General features: G+C 36.4%; 1 protein-coding gene across 1 annotated transcript in view; it reads left to right on the forward strand.

The window, feature by feature from the left end:
• The window catches only part of LOC120529580 (E3 ubiquitin-protein ligase HECW1-like), a 471213-nt gene that overhangs the window by 412620 nt on the left and 37226 nt on the right, over nt 1–21367 (forward strand). Inside the window, exons 22-23 of the mRNA XM_039753493.1 lie at nt 7556–7669; nt 10379–10531. Of these exons, the coding sequence (XP_039609427.1) occupies nt 7556–7669; nt 10379–10531 (267 nt within the window). The remainder of the gene's footprint in view (nt 1–7555; nt 7670–10378; nt 10532–21367) is intronic.

Consider the following 21367-nt stretch of genomic DNA (forward strand, 5'->3'; position numbering starts at 1 on the left):
CTCTGTGAATGTCCTTGAGTGGCCCAGCCAGAGCCCAGACTTGAATCCGATTGAACATCTCTGGAGAGATCTTAAAATGGCTGTGCACCGACTCTTCCCATCCAACCTGATGGAGCTTGAGAGGTGCTGCAAAGAGGAATGGGCGAAGCTGGCCAAGGATAGATGTGCCAAGCTTGTGGCATCATATTCAAAAAGACTTGAGGCTGTAATTGCTGCCAAAGGTGCATTGACAAAGAATTGAGCAAAGGCTGTGAATACTTATGTACATGTGATTTCTCAGTTTTTTTATTTTTAATAAATTTTCAAAAACCTCTTAATAAACTTTTTCACGTTGTCATTATGGGATGTTGTGTTTCTGAGGAAAAAATGATTTAATCCATTTTGGAATAAGGCTGTAACATAACAAAATGTGGAAAAAGTGATGCGCTGTGAATACTTTCCGGATGCACTGTATGTATCTATAACTGATTACTGATTAAAACTATACCGTATATGTGTGTTAAAATGATGAAGAAAACCAAACTATCAAAAATCAAAAAAAGAGTATGAACATATGTATGATTTTAGCTATTTTTAATTACATAAGCTTCCTAATTATCCTGAATGTTAACAATTTAAACAAAAAAGTTTAAATATAATAAGCTATGACCACCTGGTAATTGTGGATGAAAAGGAAAATTTCATTCTAAGCAGAATCCATCTTCCCTTAACCTACTGGTCATCAACTCCTCCCTGGGTACTCCAATAATGTTTCACAGTGCAGGTATACAATGAATTTTCAGGAAAAATGTCCATCATTGGGATGACATATTAAATTTAAGGTCCTGTGTAAATCTCAGGAAGGATAAGCTGGTCTAGATGGCGACGACACAAGATGACATCACAGAACCTTCAAAAGAGAATAGGAATGACTCAGTAATTCTCTTCACAAAGATTGTTTTTAAAAACCATATTAACAACTGTAACATGAGTATCCTTGTCTAAGTTAACAGTGCCTCTACCTTGATTTAAGTCCTGAGACAAAAGAGATTTCTTTGAAATTAGCAGGTAGATAATTCTACAATAGTATTTATCCTGGAAATTGTATTTATTTCAACATTGTGTAAATTAGGGTCATATCATTAGTAGTGATGCTTCCTTGCTGACATTTTATCAATTAGCAGTAGGAAGGAAGTAATCAAACAATTTTATCAATCACCAGTAATGTAATACAAGTCCATTTCCCTTTAAATAAATAAATGAATTAGATTTTTCTAAATACAGCATCAGAAAAAATGTGGTAACCTAAACTAAGATGAGCATCGAAGTCATCAGTCAGATTCAGTTATTATGACAATTAATGTTTATTATAATTCTCCCCAACACTTTCTGGATGCACCTGTCTAGTGTAAATTTTATTCTTAATCTTGGGGAAATTACCTTTTATTTTAGAAGGTAAGCTAAACACTTTTTTCAGTTATTTTTATAAAAAATTAAATAGGCTAGTTGTACATTTTTATCAGGACATCCCTAAACAACTTGCTCACTCACTATTTCCTGTTGAATAATAGGCAGCTCAGAAATTGCCATTTAAATGTACTGTGATCTGATTTTCCTGACTTTCCACATATTTTTGGTTAAGTCTGATTCATTATTTTTATTATTATTATTATTATTTTTTTTATCATAATTATGGCAATGCAATTTTGTGTTCTGTTTTATGGACGGTGGCATCATTTATTGACATTCCCTGCCTAGCCACGCTACATTGTTTAAGGTTATTAATCAAGTAGCACTGGGGTCACTTGACATATTGTGTCACTGACTTCATGTTACTACACTTAGCTAATTTTGATTCTGATACTGATTTTTTTCTTTATCCATTTAAAACATTTTTACAGTAAGTATCTACATAGCCATGTGTTAAAGTCTTACATTCTCTGGTAAGGTGTTATACTCTTCAGTGAACTCAAAAAGGTGAAAGGGTGAGAGGCTTAAAAAAGAGACACATAAACCAGACTAAGGCTTTTCCTAGATTATCCAGAAATAGACCTCACCTAATGCAGACATGCCCCTAAACTCTACTGATCTGCTTTGGCCTACAGGCCCAAAAGGGGGCTTAGCTTCAAAAGTTCAAAATATATTGTAAATATCCCCAAAAATTGCAAAAATACACAAAGATGCCCTTCCATGAAGAGGAACAGTATAACCTATGGCTGGATGAGAAAAGCCCAAAAATAAAATCATCATATAAGAAGATGTTTATTGTAAAAACCAAAAGAATCACAGAAATAGCAGAAAAATACAAAATGAGACAAAAGGAACTTGCCTTAAAGTGCAACCCAAAGCTAACAAGTCCCAAATTGAAGTCCAAGAAACAGACTCCACAAAACATAGGACATGCTTCTCAGCTTCAGATATATTGGCTGAGTGCAGGATGTCCCTGTCTCTTTGGGGTTCCACACACAAAACACAGCAGAAGAGAACACATAATACATACTCTGGCAGATGGGCGGGGTCCATGACTGGCTGGGACGTCCCTTCGTTATATGCCCTGGGTTGGACATTAGATGGCTGCCTTGGTTTGGTTTCCCGCAGGGCTCCATGGGAATTGAAGTTGGGTGCAGCCCTGTTGGGTCCTGCAGGCGCCGCCAGGGGGGTGTTGCAGCTGGAACTCCTGAGCCCAACAGGGCTGCGCCGACCCGACACAGATTGGACATGGAGGCACACGTATAAAATAAAGACTTTTTATTTTCTTCACCTGTGGGGCACGCCTTCCCCGTAATCCCCACAGGCACAACACAATCCCAAGCACAATACACCAATACAAAAACGCTCTTTCTCTGCACCAGCACCACTTTTCCCAGGCAACCTTGTCCTCCTCCAAACAACTCTGGCCGCTGAGTGGTGGTTGCTAGCTCTTTTTATTGGGCACCCGGAAGTGCTCCAGATGCTTGATTGCTGACATCCAGCAGCACTTCGGGTGTGGCGAAACCAGTGCTCAGAAGGGTCTAGCAGTGCCTACGGAACCCAACAGGGCTGCACAACACTCCAACCCTCATGAAGCCCTGGGGGTGTCCGAGGCACCACTGCAACCCAGGGAGGCTGCCATCTAGCGTCTAGAGGGAGATATTGTGTTTCCCATGCTTGCACCCCTAGAATATATGCTGCAGGAGCGTCGCAGCCGGGCATGGGCCCCGGCCATTCATCACTATATATATATATATAAGTACAGTATATATGTGTGTGTGATTTTCAAGCATTCATAGGTAATTATATGAACACAAAATACATAAAACTGCCCTTAGCACAGCTTTTATATGCAGTTTTAACTGAACGTTGGCTGAACAGCACACACTAGCTCAGAAACTATAAGTTTCTCCCAATGGTATTAATGGAAAACTGTGTCACTATGCAATAAAAAATAAAGATTTAATGAGAGCACAATGCATTTCCTCCTTTGGAGTAATATTTATACTATAAAAGTTCTCCCCTTTGTGTTAATAATAACAACATGGAGGCTATTAAACTACATAATCAGGAATTATTAATCACTAAATTACAATTCTGAGGTGGGCTGGCGCCCTGCCTGGGTTTGTTCCTGCCTTACTCCCTGTGTTGGCTGGGATTGGCTCCAGCAGACCCCCGTGACCCTGTAGTTAGGATATAGTGGGTTGGATAATGGATGGATAGGTGGATGGAAGTAAGTTATATGCAGTATACTACATGTGTATGTTTTACTTAGCGGTGTCTGTGTGGTCTGTATAATTTGAAATAAACAGCATCATTAGACCAGGATTAGTACCTTACAAATTTACTTGGAAGCATTGACTATTTTATTATAACATTCTCAATCACTCAATTTAATTTATGTCTGATGGTGTTCTAAATTCAGAATATCTCATGTTGATTAAAACAGAGGTTCTGATATCTCAAAATGTATGTTGAAATGAAGGAATCCAAGTAAGTTGTATAATAAAGTGAAATATGAATCATTATTTATTGAACGTCTTATGTATCACTCCATGCATGTAATGAGCTTAAAACAACAGCATTTTACCAAGAGATAGAAGACATAAGTGGATACCAAGCTAGGACTTTAAATAAAAGCATGATAATGTAAAAGCATTGACCAGAATAAATCCAACAGATTTAGCAAAGAATTTTATAATCATTAAAAACAAAAATACCTTTTCAGCAGTAAAAGACTTCCCAAAAGAAGTCAAGCCAGGAAAAATAACACTAAAAGAGACTATAAAAAGTTAAATACGTCTAAATCGTGCAAAGCCAAAACAGAAAAGGGCTAGCAAAGCATTCAGAATAACTTTAATGAGCCATTTTTGGCTTGTTGGTGTTTTCTGAAGTGCTATTCATAGGTAGGCTGACAAATACGAGGCACTCTAAATTAAAGAGACTGCAGAATCAAAACAAATTATACAACGGGGTTCCTAGGAAAAACTTTCCAGTGGTATACTCTGTAGCCGCAGAATACTTTGATAGTTTTAACACAGGAACAGACAATGCAACAGTTATTTGCCATTTGAAGGGATTAAAAACCATGTAGTGCTGTTTTTACATTTTTAGATTGCAGCTATTTATTATGGAATTTATTGGATACACAGAAAGACACAGTGTTCTTATAATCCTAAAAGCTTATTTCTTCTAGAAATATCACAACTTGGTTTACTTGTTCATCTGATCTTGTGTTTCTACTACAGCAAACTCAGAAAAACACAAAGCACAATTATCTTTGAATTTATAAAATACTTTAAATGAAGATTTTCTATTTAAGCTAATGATGAGACTTATTTTCAGCTCACAGATTTAAACTTCTATAATATTATTACATTATAGACTAACAATATATTATATTATGCTCTAGTATTTTTTTTTTTCATTTTCAATCCTTTAGTCACCATATACAATTTCTTGTATTAGGAATTTGTCAGTTTTTGCATACCTCAACTTACTCTCCAGAGAGTTTTTTGGGGTCAGAGCACAGGGTCAGCTATTTGTACAGCTCTCCTGGAGCAATTACAGGTTAAGGGCTTTGCTCAAATCCTCAACAGTTTAGCATTCCTTCTGTTACTGCCAGGGTTTGAACCGGCAACCTTTAAGTTACCAGCCCAGATCCTTTAGCCACAGAGCCACCACTCAATACTCAGTTCTATGGTATTGGGTAATAAAATGTAGTGTTTAATTAACTCATCCTAGGTCTTTCTCTGGACACTAGAAACTTAAAAAGCTGTCACTCTGTCTGCAGATTTTTCATTCCATTTACAAAAAAAAGCTACCCTTAGATATGTGGCAGATTTTCTTGACTGCTTACATATCACACAAACAAGTCTGACTCTGTATATTTAAATGCACAATGACAATATAGCACATTGAATAATACATGCAGGTAGTGGACTTTCATTTAGTGGATGCTTACGAAAAGGACAAAAGGATTATCCGTTTGTTATTTGGCTTAGGTTATGTTCCTTGTGTTTATTTGCCCATTGCTTTGTAAGAGCCTGTGACTTTCTGGTGTCCAAATTAATTGCCACCTGCAAAAGGGAATACTGACATATTGGTGGATGCTGTATTTAGACCTTTTCTAAGGGGCTGCGCGTTATGTGGCACTGTAAACTGCACAGTACAGCACAGTACTTTTACAGTTATGGAACACTTAGAGTATCGGTGGGAATGGGATTAAAAAACAGTCCAGCTCATAGCTTGAATGTACATATAATATACATGTACCCTAGAACTCCACTGACACTCTCTCTTGCTCCATAACTTAATTTGTATGTCAAGTCTGTGGTATGTACCTTAAAGCACATAGCATTCCCTGCAAAGTTTAGGTCAAATCACATTTGCAGTTGGCATATCGGTATGTGTTTTTATTAACAGGTTAACCACTAAAAAATGACAGATATCAAGCTGGAATTCTATTCCTTCTTTTTAAAGAACCTGAGACTCAGTGTGCATTTCCTGGTGGGAGTTATCGGCATGCATTAGTGCAGTGCACTTGTGTTTTGTCACCACTTTCTGAAGAATGATGTATGAGCAAAAATTCATTCAGAAACTCACCTGTATATGAGCATCAGATCTTAATTTTCCTCACCTAAAGGTTTTCCTCATTTTTCTAAAATATTCTAGTGAAGATACAGAACTTATACATGCACTATAAGATGGTGGTATTGGGAATCTGTATTAGTCATTGCTTACAAGTGTGCAAAGAATATACTGCCATGAAATTTAGCCCTTATATTACTGCATATTTTCGTAGTATTTTGGGAACATATATCAATATGTAAAGGAAGCTATGAGAGAAGCAAGACACCAATGTTTAGGTTGTTTCATTGGTTTGGTTGAAAACTACTCAAACTTGCAGGTGATTTAGTGCACTCAAAAAAATTACAATGTGGCCCAGTATGAATAAGTGGGTGTTTATGGATGAGAGTGCCAAAGATAGACTGGTGACCACTCCATGGTTGGTTCCTGTCTTGCTTCCAGGTGCTGCCAGTAAGAACTGTTGTCCCCACAACTTTGTATTGGAATAAGAAGAATTTTTATATATCACCAGATATCATTTTTAGATATTTCTGAGTCTGGAAAGTTTTACATTTCAAACTGTAAAGATCTGGGCTCAATACCTAATTATATATTATGTAAATGAAGGAAAGTTGGGACAGTGATCTGTCTTCCATGGAGTGATCTTCTCTTATGAAATTCTTACTAAGCAATATGTAAAAAAAAAATGTCACAAAAACCCTAGAACAAAATGTATGGATATCAAGACTTGATTGAATCCATTAAATTTAGTGTTAATTTGTTCAGCATTAGAAAGACAACTAGTAGTGAATGAATCCATGCCAGAGCAGCAAGGATGAACCCCGTTCCTACTAATAAGGCCCAGTGCTCATGTCATGCTTGCCAGATTACACTTGGATGATTTTTAAAGTTTATGAAACAGTGTTCAGTGGACAGGTGAGTCAAAAAAGAACATTTTGGCCTACACATTCCCAAATATGTGTGAAAAAAGTAATACTATAAGAGTACCATACCCATGGTAAAACACAGTTATGGCAGTGTAGTGTGAGGTTTCTTTCCAGACCTGAACAATTTCCGTTGAACGTTGAAGCTCAGCAGAATAATGACATAATAACATACAAGAAATGCTACATCAGAACAACTGAAGAAAATAAAATGTACAACTTTGGAGTGCCCATCTCGAATGGCAGAATAAAGAAAACCCAAACTCAATTTTGATGTTGTCGCACTACCAGAAGAAAACAAATAGCAGTCCAAACCTACAAAGTGTGCTGAGTAAATGTAGGTCTTCTTGGATGAATGGGCCAAAATTCCTCCACAAAGCTATGAGACACCGATCAATAAACTACTAGAAATGTCTGATTGCAATTATTTATGCTAACTGTGGCATAAGTAGTTTTCTTAATATTTGGAATGTGGTCTGGCATAATGTTTAATAAAGATATAAAATAACTTGCTATATGATGATTTATGTATCTATTAACAAGAATAGTTTCATTTATTTTCTGTTAATCATCAACTTATTTTTCAATTGCAGATTGATTATTCGTCGAGACCATCTACTGGAGGGCACCTTTAATCAAGTGATGGCCTACTCTCGAAAGGAACTTCAGCGAAATAAACTCTATGTTACATTTGTTGGAGAAGAAGGGTATGTTTCATGAGGCGACAGCTAAGCTAGCATTTGCAACATAACTGGAGTTGTGAATTTAGCAGCTGGAATCACTGTGCATCAAGTCAAGATATTACCAATATCTAAAACCACTAGATCTCCAAAGGACAAATATAAAGTCAAATGTTTTGATTGTTTTAAGCGTGTTAATATCCTACTTCAGCGTCATAGTTTTCTTGTTTATAATAATGAAGTCTTACCTTAGCTTTTCTTTACTTTATTATTGTTAATTTGTCATTTATTCTACATTAGATTAGATTAGTTTAGATTGAACTTTATTGATCCCCAGGAGGGAAATTTATAAGAAAACTTTTTCTCTTTCATTTGTATTAGACTTCAGAATTTGATACTTTAGATTTTTCGTTTTATTAAAGGAGATGTTGGTGTGTACATGTGATAAATAATGAATAGACTAGTCTGCAGTACAACATGTGACATGTTTGTGAATGTAGCAAAAGAAAAATTGAAGTTTTCCAGGTTATAATCGGTTGGTTTTGTATTGCTATGTGTATAATTTCAATTATTTTAAATTTGTTTCTCTGACTTTAAGGACAATAACACACTGTTTTAATTTTCTGAAGCTGTTAATTAGTAACACAGTAAAAATAAGGTTCAGTTTTATTTAAAAAATACAGCTCACTGTCTCAAATAAAGTTAATATTTGAAAATATATCAGACTCTGAGAAAACAGAATTGACTCTGAGAAAATGATATGCAAACCATCTAAGAATAGTTCCACGCAAATATAAGTAAATTCATAAACCTGTGTAATAAAATACTGTGGTTACTCGTGTTAAAATCTGTTTTTAAACGTAATCAATGTGTTATTTCCCTGTATTGTAGAATGTTATAATCTCTTTAACAACACATCTTAAAACTGTCTATGATGTCTCATTACCGAAAGCCAGCATACATTTCTTCATAAGATTTGTGGTTGTAGAAGATATAAAAAATATACAGTATTTATCTTCTAAAACTACAGAGATTAAATATTAATTTTAAATTATGATTCTTATCAGAATTCAAATTTAAAACCAATTTCTTTAAAAGCTGCAGTCCAAGCTATTGAAAGAAATTGCTGATAATAGTTAATAGTTTATTTGTGACATGTGATCTATTTTCATGAATTAAAAGGCTGTATGGTTTTAATTATGACATGATAAAAGAATGCCAAAATTAAATGCACCATATGCATATACATTCCATTGTATGGCGTTAACACATTAGATTGCATTTCATTTTGGCACTAATAATCTTTCATAGACTTACCCTGCCTGACAATCAGTTACACCTTAGTTTACTTTGTCCTTCATATACAAAGGTTTGAAATTCAAAATAGGTTTGTCTATGCAAAGTAGACAAACCACTGATTTTGACTGATGGATGGATAGACTCACTGTATAAAAATTATTAAATTACTTAAAGAAAAATATTTGCGAAAGTTAATTTAGAAACACCTAAGATATTAAGACTATGTCTGGCTTTCACCTGTATTTTCCTTTTGCAGATTCATGCTGCTACAGCCAACCTCTAACACCTATTTAAACTACAGCTTAAACTATAGCATTGTCATTTTCTGTAAAAACGTGACAGAAACCTCAGTGATTCCAAAGATGTTGCATATTTTGCAGCCATACCACATGCCCTTCAGAACACCTAATCCACCTGAAGCTAAGCATGCTCAGGCCTGGCCAGTACTTAGATGGGAGACCATCTTGGTAAAACCTTAGGTTGCTGCTGGAAGAGGTGTTGCAGAGGCCAACAGGGGGCACTTACCCTGTGGCCTGAAGGTGGATCCCAATGTCCAAGTGCAGTGATGCAGACCGATGTGCTGTATAAATAGCACCATCCTTCGGATGAGACCTTAAATTGAGGTCCTAACTCTGTGGTCATAACAGATCCCTGGGCATCCTTTATAAACAATAGGGTGTATCCCGATATCCAGGCTGAATTGTCCTCCATGACGTAGTCATTCTGGCCCCCTAATCATCCCCTGTCTCTAATTGGCTATCGCTGTCTCACCCCCTTAACCGTGTAATAGCTAATGTATGGTGAGTGTACTGGCACAAGAATGACTGCCGTTGCATTATCCAGGTGGATGCTGCGCATTGGTGGTTGTTGAAAAGTGGCTCCCTACTCTCTATGTAAAGCACTCTGAGTAGTGAGAAATGCGCTATATGAATATAAAGAATTAATATTATATTTTGCCTGCACGCCAATTTTAAGAATACAGCTCTCTGTCATCTATATCATACAGTATATGTATTGCAAAGGGTGTTTGAATGATTATCACTGTGAATCATATTATGCAAAAGACAAAACCCTTATAAAATGCTAGGTGGAAACTTTCAGTATAACTTTGTATCTGTGTAAAACACATCTTTTACATGTTACTTTTTTAAATAATTTAAAATATTACAGTCAGTCCTTTTTAAACTATTAAAAAACTTCATTATTGGTTTTGGAGAAGATTGTTTCCATAAAGAAAAGTTATACAGTGGTGTCTGAATTTAATGACAAAATAATAATAATAATAATACTTGACTGACACATAAAGCCAACACAACATGAAATTGACTTTTTCTTTAACTTTTAGTATTTTCAGTTCAGCAGTATATACTACATGATTTTTTCATAGAACATTTATAAGTGCTACAGTTCATTTTTTCCTCATTTTCTTTTTGGCAGCTTGGATTATAGTGGACCCTCTCGAGAGTTCTTTTTCCTGCTTTCTCAGGAGCTCTTCAACCCTTACTACGGCTTGTTTGAGTATTCTGCAAATGACACGTACACAGTGCAGATCAGCCCTATGTCAGCATTTGTTGAAAATCATCTGGAATGGTAAAGTGTGCACTGTTTTCTTTTTCCATAGTCTTTTCCTTCCTGCTAGCTTCCCTTCAGAAACACTAAAAGAAAGCCCGAGACTCATAAATCAGCTGATCTCTCTGAAGGTGGCAGGGCAACAATAGACTATTAGGAAACCAATGACTGTTGGGAGGCAAACTCTGGTCTGCCTCTCATTACTCTGAATTCCTGAAACTGTAAATCATTCATTCCCTACCTTAACTATGACGCTGTAAATCTATATTGTAAGTAGTCAGGGTTTTTTTCCTTTGTTAATATACTTGTTTTATACAAGGATTGATAATCTTCTGAGTGCAGTTGCTTGGGACTTAGTGCAATGTGTAATGTTTTCTGTATTTTTTCTTAGTCCTCCTCAAGGCCTGAGACAGCCTCTTTGACTAATGGATTATAAGTTGCCTGATTTTACCCTGTTTCTGTCTGGTGCTATCACTCTGCTTGTTTGCCTTGTAGGTTTAGATAACAGTGAAACAGGACTGTAGTGGGGTACTACAAATCCGACCCAGCTTTATATAAAGTTCCCCTAGTTTGGTCTCAGCCTTACAGGTGACTGTTAATACATTATACTAAAGTCAATAAAGCTTCCATCAGCCCTAGCTCAGGAGAGTGCCGGTGCCTACAGTTTTGTGAGGGGGTTATAAAGGAATTTCTAGGCAAATTGCTACTTGATAATGATTTGTCCTGTTATAAATCTAAAACTTTGGGTTCACTTATGGACTAAGTCTTACTTATGTATTTCTTTTTCTTGTTTCTGTTGCATGCAATAGTTTGCAAAATATTTATACTCACTGAGCAAATTATTAGGAACACTATACTTATACTGGGTAGTTCCACCTTTTGATCTCAAAACAGCCTTAATTCTTTGAGGCATGGATTCCACAAGATGTTAGAAACATTCTATTGAGATTCTGGTTCCTGTTTACATAACTGCTTCACGTAATTTTTGCAGATCTGTCAGCTGCACATTTATGTTGTGAATCTCCCATTTAACCACATCCCAAATGTGTTCTATTGGATTCAGAGCCGGTGACAGGGAAGGCCACTGAAGAACACTGAGCTCATTGTCATGTTCATGAAACCAGTTTGACATGACATTTATTTTGTGACATGGTGCATTATCATGCTGAAAGAAGTCATTAGAAGATCAATAAATTGTGACCATGAAGGGATACAAATGGTCAGCAACAATACTCAAATAGGCTGTGGCATTCAAGCAGTGATTGTGCCAAGTGTGCCAAGAAAACATCCCCCACACCATTACACCACCATAATCAGCCTGGACTGTTAAGACAAGGCAGGTTGGGTACATATGGATTTATGCTGTTGGTGCCAACTTTTGACCGTACCAATGGTGTGCCTCAGCAGAAATCAAAATCCATAAGGCCAGGCTATATTTTTCTAGTCTTTAGCTGTCTAACTTTGGTGAGCCTGTGCCAGCTACACCATCAACTTTCTGTTCTTTTCTGACAGGACTAGGACCCGACGTGGTCTTATGTTGTTGTAGCCCATCCACTTCAAGGTTTAACTCACTGTGCATTCTGAGATGCTTTTCTGCTCACCACAGTTGGACAGAGTGGTTATCTGAGTTAGTGTACCTTTTCTGTAAGCTCAAACCAGCCTTGCCATTCTCCTCTGACCTTTCTCATCAAGAAGGTATTTCAATCTGCAGAGCTGTCACTGGATGTTTTTTGTTCTTCACACATCATGAGTAAACTCTAGAGACATTTGTGCATAAAAATCCCAGGAGATTAGCAATTACAGAACTACTCAGATCAGCACACCTGGCACCAATAATCATGCCATGGTCGAAATCACTGAGATCACATTTTTTTCCTGTTCTAGCATTAGAAGTGAAGATTAACTGAAGCTCCTGACCTGTATCTGCAGGATTGTATGCATTGCGCTGCTGCCACATGACTGAATGAATTAGGTACTTCCATGGATAAGCAGGTGTACAGGTGTTCCTAATAATTCACTTAGTGAGTATATAATTTAAAGGAGTGTCATAATAGTAAACATTCAATTCATAAATTCTTCCGAGAGACAGTGGTCTGTCATGCTGGTCTGTCATGCATTCTAGACATGAAACTCTCCTGCAGGGTTGATCAACAGAATTATTCAAATGTTACAGTTGAGGCCAAAGGTTTTGAGAATGACACAAGTATTGGTTTTTACAGTCTGCTGCTTCTGTGTTTTTAGATCTTTTTGTCAGATGTTTCTGTAGTATACTGAAGTATAATTACAAGCATTTCATAAGTTTCAAAGGCTTTTATTGACAGTTACATTAAGTTTATGCAAAGAGTCAATATTTGCAGTGTTGGACCTTCTTTTTCAAGATCCTAACAATTTGCCCTGCCATACTGTCAACCACCTTCTGGGCCACATCCTGACTGATGGCAGACCATTCTTGCATAATCAATGCTTGGAGTTTGTCAGAATTTGTGGGTATTTGTTGGTCTACCCGCCTCTTGAGGATTGACCAACTTCTCAATGGGATTAAGGTCTGGGGAGTTTCTTGGTCATGGAGCCAAAATTTCGATGTTTTGTTCCCCGAGAAACTTAGTTATCACTTTTGCCTTATGGCACGGTGCTCCATCATGCTGGAAAGGGTTCATCACCAACTTGTTCTTGGATGGTTGGGAGAATTTGCTCTCGGAGGATGTTTTGGTACCATTCTTTATTCATGGCTGTGTTCTTAGGCAAAATTGTGAGTGAGCCCACTCCCTTGACCGAGAAGTAACCACACACATGAATGGTCTCAGGATGCTTTACTCTTGGTAGCATTCACATTTTCTTCTCTGGACAATATTTTTTCCAGATGCCCTAAACAATCCCTGTACCTTTTGCAGAATATCAATCTGTCCCTGATGTTCTTCTTGAAGAGAAATGACTTTTTTGCTGCCCTTCTTGACACCAGGACATCCTCCAAAAGTCTTCACCTCATTGTGCATGCAGATGTACTCAAGCCCACCTGCTGCCATTCCTGAGCAAGCTCTGAACTGGTGGTGCCTACGAACACAGCCATGAATAAAGAATGGCAACAAACCATCCTTCAAGAGTAACTTCTCCCAACCATCCAAGAACAGTTTGGAGACTAACAATGCCTTTTCCAACATGATGGAGCACTGTGCCATAAAGCAAAGGTGATAACTAAGTGGCTCAGGGAACAAAACATCAAAATTTTGGGTCCATGGCCAGGAAACTCCCCAGATCTTAATCCCATTAAGAATTTGTGGTCAATTCTAAAGAGGCGGGTGGACAAATAAAAACCCACAAATATTTACAAACTCCAAGCATTAATTATGCAAGAATGGGCTGCCATCAGTCAGGATTTGACCCAGAAGTTGATTGACAGCATGTCAGGGTGAATTGCAGAAGTCTTGGGGAAAAAAAGGGCCAACACTGCAAATATTGACTCTTTGCATAAACTTAATGTAATTGTCAATAAAAACCTTTGAAACTTAATGAAATGCTTGTAATCATACTTCAGTATACCATAGAAACAGCTGACAAAAAGATCTAAAAACACTGAAGCAGCAAACTTTACGAGAACCAATACTTGTGTCATTCTTAAAACATTTGGCCACGACTGTATATGTATATGCTATGATATGTCAGCCTCACTGCCCGACCTCACCAAGACTGAAATCATAAGGCTCAGTCCCTAGTATGTTTGCCTGTTGTACACATTTTTGATGCAATGTTGATACAATGTTGTCTTTTTAGCATGGTCCAAGAAGTCTGATTGAATATGCTGAGCACAATGGCAAACATACAGTAGTCACTTGCTTGTCTAAAAATGCTGACATTTGAGTTTTTATGAAAACTGGACCATTTGCTTTAGATGCAATTTTTGTGTTACATATTGAACTTTGTAAAAAGTAGAAAAGGTACCAGACTGAATCAATTAACCTGTATTAAAATCAGATAAATAATAGTTTTACATTTTCTTCTGAACTTGAAGCTGTTTGCTTATTTGCACAAACAGAAAACTCTTAACATTTAACATTTTGATGTGAACAAACTGATACAGGGGATTAAAGACCCTCATAAAGTAACATTTTAGGTTTATCATTTTAAGCACACTCAGAATCTTGGCTGAATTCCAGCAGTCTTTTCTTTTCTATTTGCATGTCAATATAAGTACAAATATATTAAATTATGGTACCCCAACTATCAAAGGTAGCAGTATGATTTAAAGGGAAGATCTGTGAGCCAATAGCCTTTTGCTTCTTAGAGGTTAGGTTGTCAAAAGTGAGATCAAAAACATTTGGCCTGGATACGTATAACCAAATAAATCTGTATAAATCCATAGAAAATGAAACAAATATGCTTAGTAAATTAAAGCCACATGTATAGAATAAGTAAAGGAGCTAAAGTAGAATAAGTTAATGTTGTCACTCAGAGCTTTTGAGCAGACATAATAACAGTATCTGTCTTGCATGTCGGTATTTTCCATAAAGCTAGACAAGCTAAATGTCCTGCTGTTCAGGTTTGCAACATGTGTTAGTTTATGAAGTCATACTAAAAAAGAAGCTGCAGTATTTTTTTTAATATAATAATTCAGGTCACGTTGCTTAAAGAATTATAAAGTTGAATTTGGTTAAAGCTATGTTTTCCATTTTTAGTATATTTTCTGTTTTATAAATAAATTTTAGACAGTCAACCTTTATCAGGTTTACCAAGTTATTTAAAGTATTCATAACTTCAGTGAAGATGTACATGTGGAAAAAGCATAAAACAAAGCTCTGTGTGTGTGTATGTTGAGAGAGTTAGAGATAATTATGAGGTTAAGTTTCTGAATAATTTGAATTGTCTAGATTCTTGGATGGACAGTATGGCCCCTAAAATGTGATTTTAATATAAATCATTATAGCGACGAGTAGCACCCAAAAATTGTACATCGTATAAGTCAGAATCCTTACCTCAGTCCTGAAATGATCTACAGCTAGATGATTACGCAAGTCATTCCAAGAAATATAAATGAACCGCAAAAGTTCTGTAAAGGCGATGTCACTTTAGATGACTTTCCCAGCAATTTTCAGTCGTAGTCTTTATTTGCATAATCTTGGCGTATCAGAGGCAGTCAGCAATGCACTCCTGTGAAGCCAGTCATGTAAGGTGAAATGCCCAGTGATTTAGTTGAGTTTGCAACTTGCTCCGACAAAATCAAACAGGTAGAGTAAGGGTAGATTCTTTGTGCATGAGAGCTAACAACCAATGATTGCTTACCTGGAAGCACAATGCATATAAGGCAGCAACAAGGAATAAGGAAGGCAGGTGTTTTGGACCTCACAATTAGAAGAGTAGCTTGTCTGTCTGATGTCTCTTGTTTTATGTACCATGACAGAAAGGTAGAAAGAATAAAAAAGGGAAATGATTTGCAGCTGAACTCGCCATACCTGTTAACCCTTTATACAGTGCTGGCTCCGTCTGGCAGCATATTATTGGCTGTTTCAAAAAGGGGTGAGCATGACTGTGCAAGAAGGTTGACATGCAGTCGCTAAATGTGACATGGCCAGCGCCTTTCAGTTATTTCATTTGACATCGTTCCGATGATGAGATCAGAAACTGCAACTGGCAAATCTGACATACCTAACAACTAAGAGTCACGTAATGTGAAATCTTCTTAATGAGGAACACCACGTAAAGGCAGCTAAATGTATTATTTCAAACAAGTCATGGTTTATAGAAGGTACCTTCCTTGGTCACAGAAACTGAGTCACATATTAAAATGAACCTGGAAGCAAAATATAATCTCCATATTTTTGTGGATTTACTCCATGTATTTTGGTATCAGATCATAATCAAAAGATGTGCTGTGTTGGTTTTGTTTTTGTTGTAGAAAGAAGGTAAGATTATTTCCATACCGGGAAAAAAACAGAAATGAAGGCTAGAGGTACAAAGTTTTGGCTGTATGGCTTTCATCAGGTGTCAGGCATTGCAAATTGTTACACTTGTTTAAGTAAAAAAGATTACGTACTATGTTAAAGAGAGAGAAAAATATGGGGAAGGGGGTAAAATAAAAAAAATCTTTGAACTCTAATTAATGTCTAAGCTATCCTGTGTTTAACATGGCAGAACTGTCATAACTGCTGCTTCATTCTGGCAGCTTGGCCAGGCATGTCTACATAAAGGTTCTGTGTTCTACGTGTTTCATTTTCTCCTATAGATGAGCATGATAAAATACTGAAAACTTTGCATTTGTGAGTATACCCTGTGATGAGTTTATTCTGAGCCAGCTTTTTTTCTTGCCAAGCTGCCAGTGCATACTGAACAGGCTCAAATTGTGTATAACTCTGTAATGGATTGTCCACATTCATGAACTGCACAAACCAAGGGAAGTACTACTACAAGGTTTCAATATATCCTTGACTTTGTATTTGCCACTGTATTGTTAACCACAGAGCCTCCTAGCTTTAAAACCCTCCTGGGTGTAGACACAGTACTGAGTGTTATTCACATTGCAAGTGAGCTATAGTGATATACATGAAAAGTTTCTACAGTACATACAGAGAGATATGTAAAAATATCAATCAATATATATTGTGGTGAGATGCACTTTTTTTGCAGCTAGACAAAAAAGTACTATGTGCTGTGAGTGAAGCACAGAGAATAAGTTCCTGCTAAACTTAAGTGCTTACAGTTTTAGTAGTCATTTATATGAAATACTTTATGATAAATGTATTCTATTTGTGCCATCTTCTATTTTTTATTAATATTACTACTTATGTAAATGTACTGATGCTCATTGGTGCCTTAATGTCTCTCTGTTCTTAAGTAAAGGGACAGAAACATTGGAGACATCAACATATTCTATCAGAGCACCTACACTTCATAGGTTTAGCTATTCATGAGCTATGAAAAAGGATCCATTTTAACAGGAAAATCCCATTTCAAGCAAGTATGAATTTAATTTGATAGTTGTTTGCTATGCTGACCAATGTTTAAAATCTATAAGGGCAATTAACAGAAGAGTATCATTTAGTATGTCTCAATCAATCAATCAATCAACATTTATTTATATAGCACATATTCATACAAAAAATGTAGCTCAAAGTGCTTTACAAAATGAATAGAAAAATAGAAGACACAAAAAATAAACATAAGTCAACATTAATTAACATAGAATAAGTAAGGTCCAATGGCCAGGGTGGACAGAAAAAACAAAAAAAAAACTCCAAGAAGCCTTCCTTACGCCAGGTCTGTTGTAGAGCCATACCTTTCCCTAGCATTAGCCATATATTTCTGCCAGTTTCCTTCTTCATACTAGAAACTCATCTTTGGACAGGCTTAGAGTTTGAGGTCCTGTCCATTAACGTTTTTAATAATGATCACTGTTTCTTTGTGCCCTGACCCATCCTTATTATTTGTACTCTGAATCTGACAACAGTCTATAAGTATTTCTGCCACTTTATATAAAATCACCATGATAGAAAGATTATGACAGCATGTCCCTTCACATGAACCACTGTATATGTGAGTGATAGAAGTAGAAATAGATAATTTAGACCACATGGTGTGTGTCCGCAAAGTACGTGCAGTGTTTGTGAATCCAGTGGAAATGATTGTACATCAGAGCATTTCACAAGAGGAAGGAGCTTTAGTAGGATTAATGTGTTTACACTCTAAGAATTAACCTAAAAGTGCTCCGGCAAAAAGAGAAGCATCAGAAATGAAGAAAGCTAGCCTCAACTAAGTCAAACATTATGTGTGTATAAATAAAAGAATGTTTCTTATCTTATCCCTATGTAAAACCATCCATCAGTTCTCTCATTGAAGTCTTTGGTTTAAAAAAGGGCACTTTTAGACACATGTAAAGCTTTTTTATTTGATCCTAGACTTAATGTTGACAAATGGAAGTTAAGTGTGTATTTAATTTTTTTAGCTTTTAAAAATGCATTTTATTTTTGCTTATTGTTAAAAAAAAGTGAATAACTGCTTAGGAACTTTGTTGCATGCAGGAATCTTAACCAACTGAAACAAATAAAATGACTCCTGTGGGAAAAACAGGAAATAATTTAATTTGGTTTTACTAACCATAGCATAATGAAGTGTAATAATGTTACTCTCCACCCAAAGGTTTTATAAAGTTTCTAGCGTTTTCTCTTGTACTAATTGTCTTTTCCATTTTGGAAAAGTGATTTTTATTTATTGAGACAATAATGGAAAAGGCATGGAAAATAGATTAGTGAAGCTTAGTGAACACATTCCTTCGTTAAAACTCTTATTATTGCTAACAGGTGCCTGAATAATGTCTATTTTTGATTTTTCAGCAGAAGGTATCTGTTAATGCAGATTGATTTTCATTTTATTATCAAAATCAGTGTTGTGGTGAGATGCGTATATGTACTGTATATATGTAAACACATTGTCTATATTTAGTTGATAAGCACTACAACTCCCATGATGCTTTGGAACAGGGATTACTGGTAGTAAAAAAGAAGGATGTGTTAATGATATGGCAGGATTGTTGTTGTTGCCAGTTGTTGCAATGCAACCAAAGATGGAAGTGTCATTTTAGAATTTCAGTAGAAGTGAAGAACTGCTATGATATTTGAAGTCTGTTGTGTAGATGATAAACAAGAAAGAAGTCAGGAGGGTTCCCTGAGGTATTATGCACCACCATCTCTGACACAAAGCCCTTGAACATTACAAACTGCTGTCTGTTGGTCAGGTAATCCATGATCCAGGAGACTATGGGGGCATTAAGATGCACAGCTCACACCTTTTTCCCTAGTCTTTGAGCCAGGATGGTGTTAAAGGCACTGTAGACATCAAAGAACATCCTAATAAAACACAGTAAGCACACATGTTTAGGATTTCGTCACAGGGTAAGAGTTAGTATATCACATTTGGTAACTGGGAAGTGCCTAATCCAAACTCTTGAACACAGGCGTCTAGAAACTTCAGAATATGTCTCTCTCTATTATAAAAAAAATCTTGAGATGAGACAAGACTATTGCCATGAGATTTTTTTAAATTCCCGTCCTCCTCTCAACTATCCTCTCACCTCTCATTTGTGTGAATGCTTTTGTCAGACACAGTTCCTTTGCTCTCAGTTCTTATACATTTTTACGATCAAATTGGCAAATTGGTTAAATGTGCATCAATAGACTATGCTGAAACAGTTGGTGGTGATGTTGCAGAAGATGAAAACATCATCTTACAATATCCCATAGAATATCTACAACCGTTAACACCATCCGGTCTTCCACCAGCTGAATTACTGTTGAAAGAAGGATGTATCGTAATGTTATTGCGTAATTTATGTATGAGTGATGGGCTATGCAATAGGACAAGATTAGTTGTATTAAAAATTGGTCAAACAATTCTGACATGTAAAATTTTAACAGGCGACAAGGAAGGTAATATAGTACATCTTCCATGGAAAACAGACACCAAAGAAGATCTTGATATGCTATTCATATTAAAACGTTTACAGTTTCCCATTAGAATAGCTTTTGCTATGACAATTATCAAATCTCAGGGACTAACATTTAAAAAATTTGGTTTATTTATTAGATAGAAAGAAACGATATTCACTCACAGGCAGTTATACCTTGCATTGTCACAATGTAACTCCAAACACAGAATCAAAATTCAATGTGATATTGACGAAAAGTTAATTCCAAATATTGTTTTTACTGAAGTTTTACAGTAAAAATGTAAGTTTAAAAAGTATTTGCGTGTTAATTTCAAAGCCAAATAGAACGAAAACGTATTATGCAACATGAAACATAATTTTCTTTCAATTTATTGAGTTTTTCTATTTTTTACTATGCTTATTGGATGTAAAATAGTTAGGTCTATCATGCATATGTGACAATTCCCAAGAAAATAGCAATCTGTTTAAATTGTATATCCACTTCCCCATACGCGAGCGGCAGAGCCACAAAGTGGCTAGTGTGTAGCGCCCGCCCAGGGGTTAGGAAGCGAAGTGAGCAGGGGGCAGAGCCCCCTAGTAAAGTAAAAAAAAAAGAAAATGCTTTTTAGAAGATGCATAGACTGTTTTTTCTTAATCACCAGGGCACTGGCTATTCAATAATGGCAACTTGTTCTGTCCTGGCCTTCAACCCATTGGGTTACCCTGAACAAATCACTTAAGCTACCTGTCCTTCAATTCTAAAGAAAAAATCTTTAAACAATTGTATTCTGTCCTAATCTTGGATAAAGGTGTCTGCCAAATTTCTTTATCTCTAAAGCACAATCTCTTTTTGTTTGTTTGTTTTTTATGCACAGGTTTGTTTTTCAAGGCAGAGACCTAAAAGTTTGCACACAGGTACTTCTCACCATAATTCAGATTTATGGCATATATCTTTCAGCTTTGGGGGCACCTTGGGGTCAGAGGACTGGTCGTAACCCCACAGCTGATTCAGCTCTTATAATGAATTGGCATTGTGTTAAGTCTAAAGACAATATTTTGGAAGTAAGTCCCTACCTATACTGAGAACAGTATGAACCACTGGACTGTGATCTATTGACCGAATAAAAGTTCACACGGGCTATGAAAGTGACATAATGGTTAGTATGCTTGTCTTTCCACTGAAAAAAACTGGATTCAATTCCTGCCCACTACATTTAACTCTTACATTAATGAGACATTTCCCCTCACTATTTTTGCCATGGCCCTAGGCTGCCCTGGGTGGGCCTTATTGTCTCTGGAGATATTTATTACAATTTGAGATTCTTTGAACTGGAACAAAAAAACACAAATATTGTATGCAAAAAATATTTTCAATACTGACAGTTATTAAATGCAACAAGTTTAGAGGAATACTCCAACTAAAATGACATATATCCATCCATCCATTT

This window comes from Polypterus senegalus, chromosome 5 (assembly GCF_016835505.1).
Source record: "Polypterus senegalus isolate Bchr_013 chromosome 5, ASM1683550v1, whole genome shotgun sequence".
Lineage (NCBI taxonomy): Eukaryota > Metazoa > Chordata > Cladistia > Polypteriformes > Polypteridae > Polypterus > Polypterus senegalus.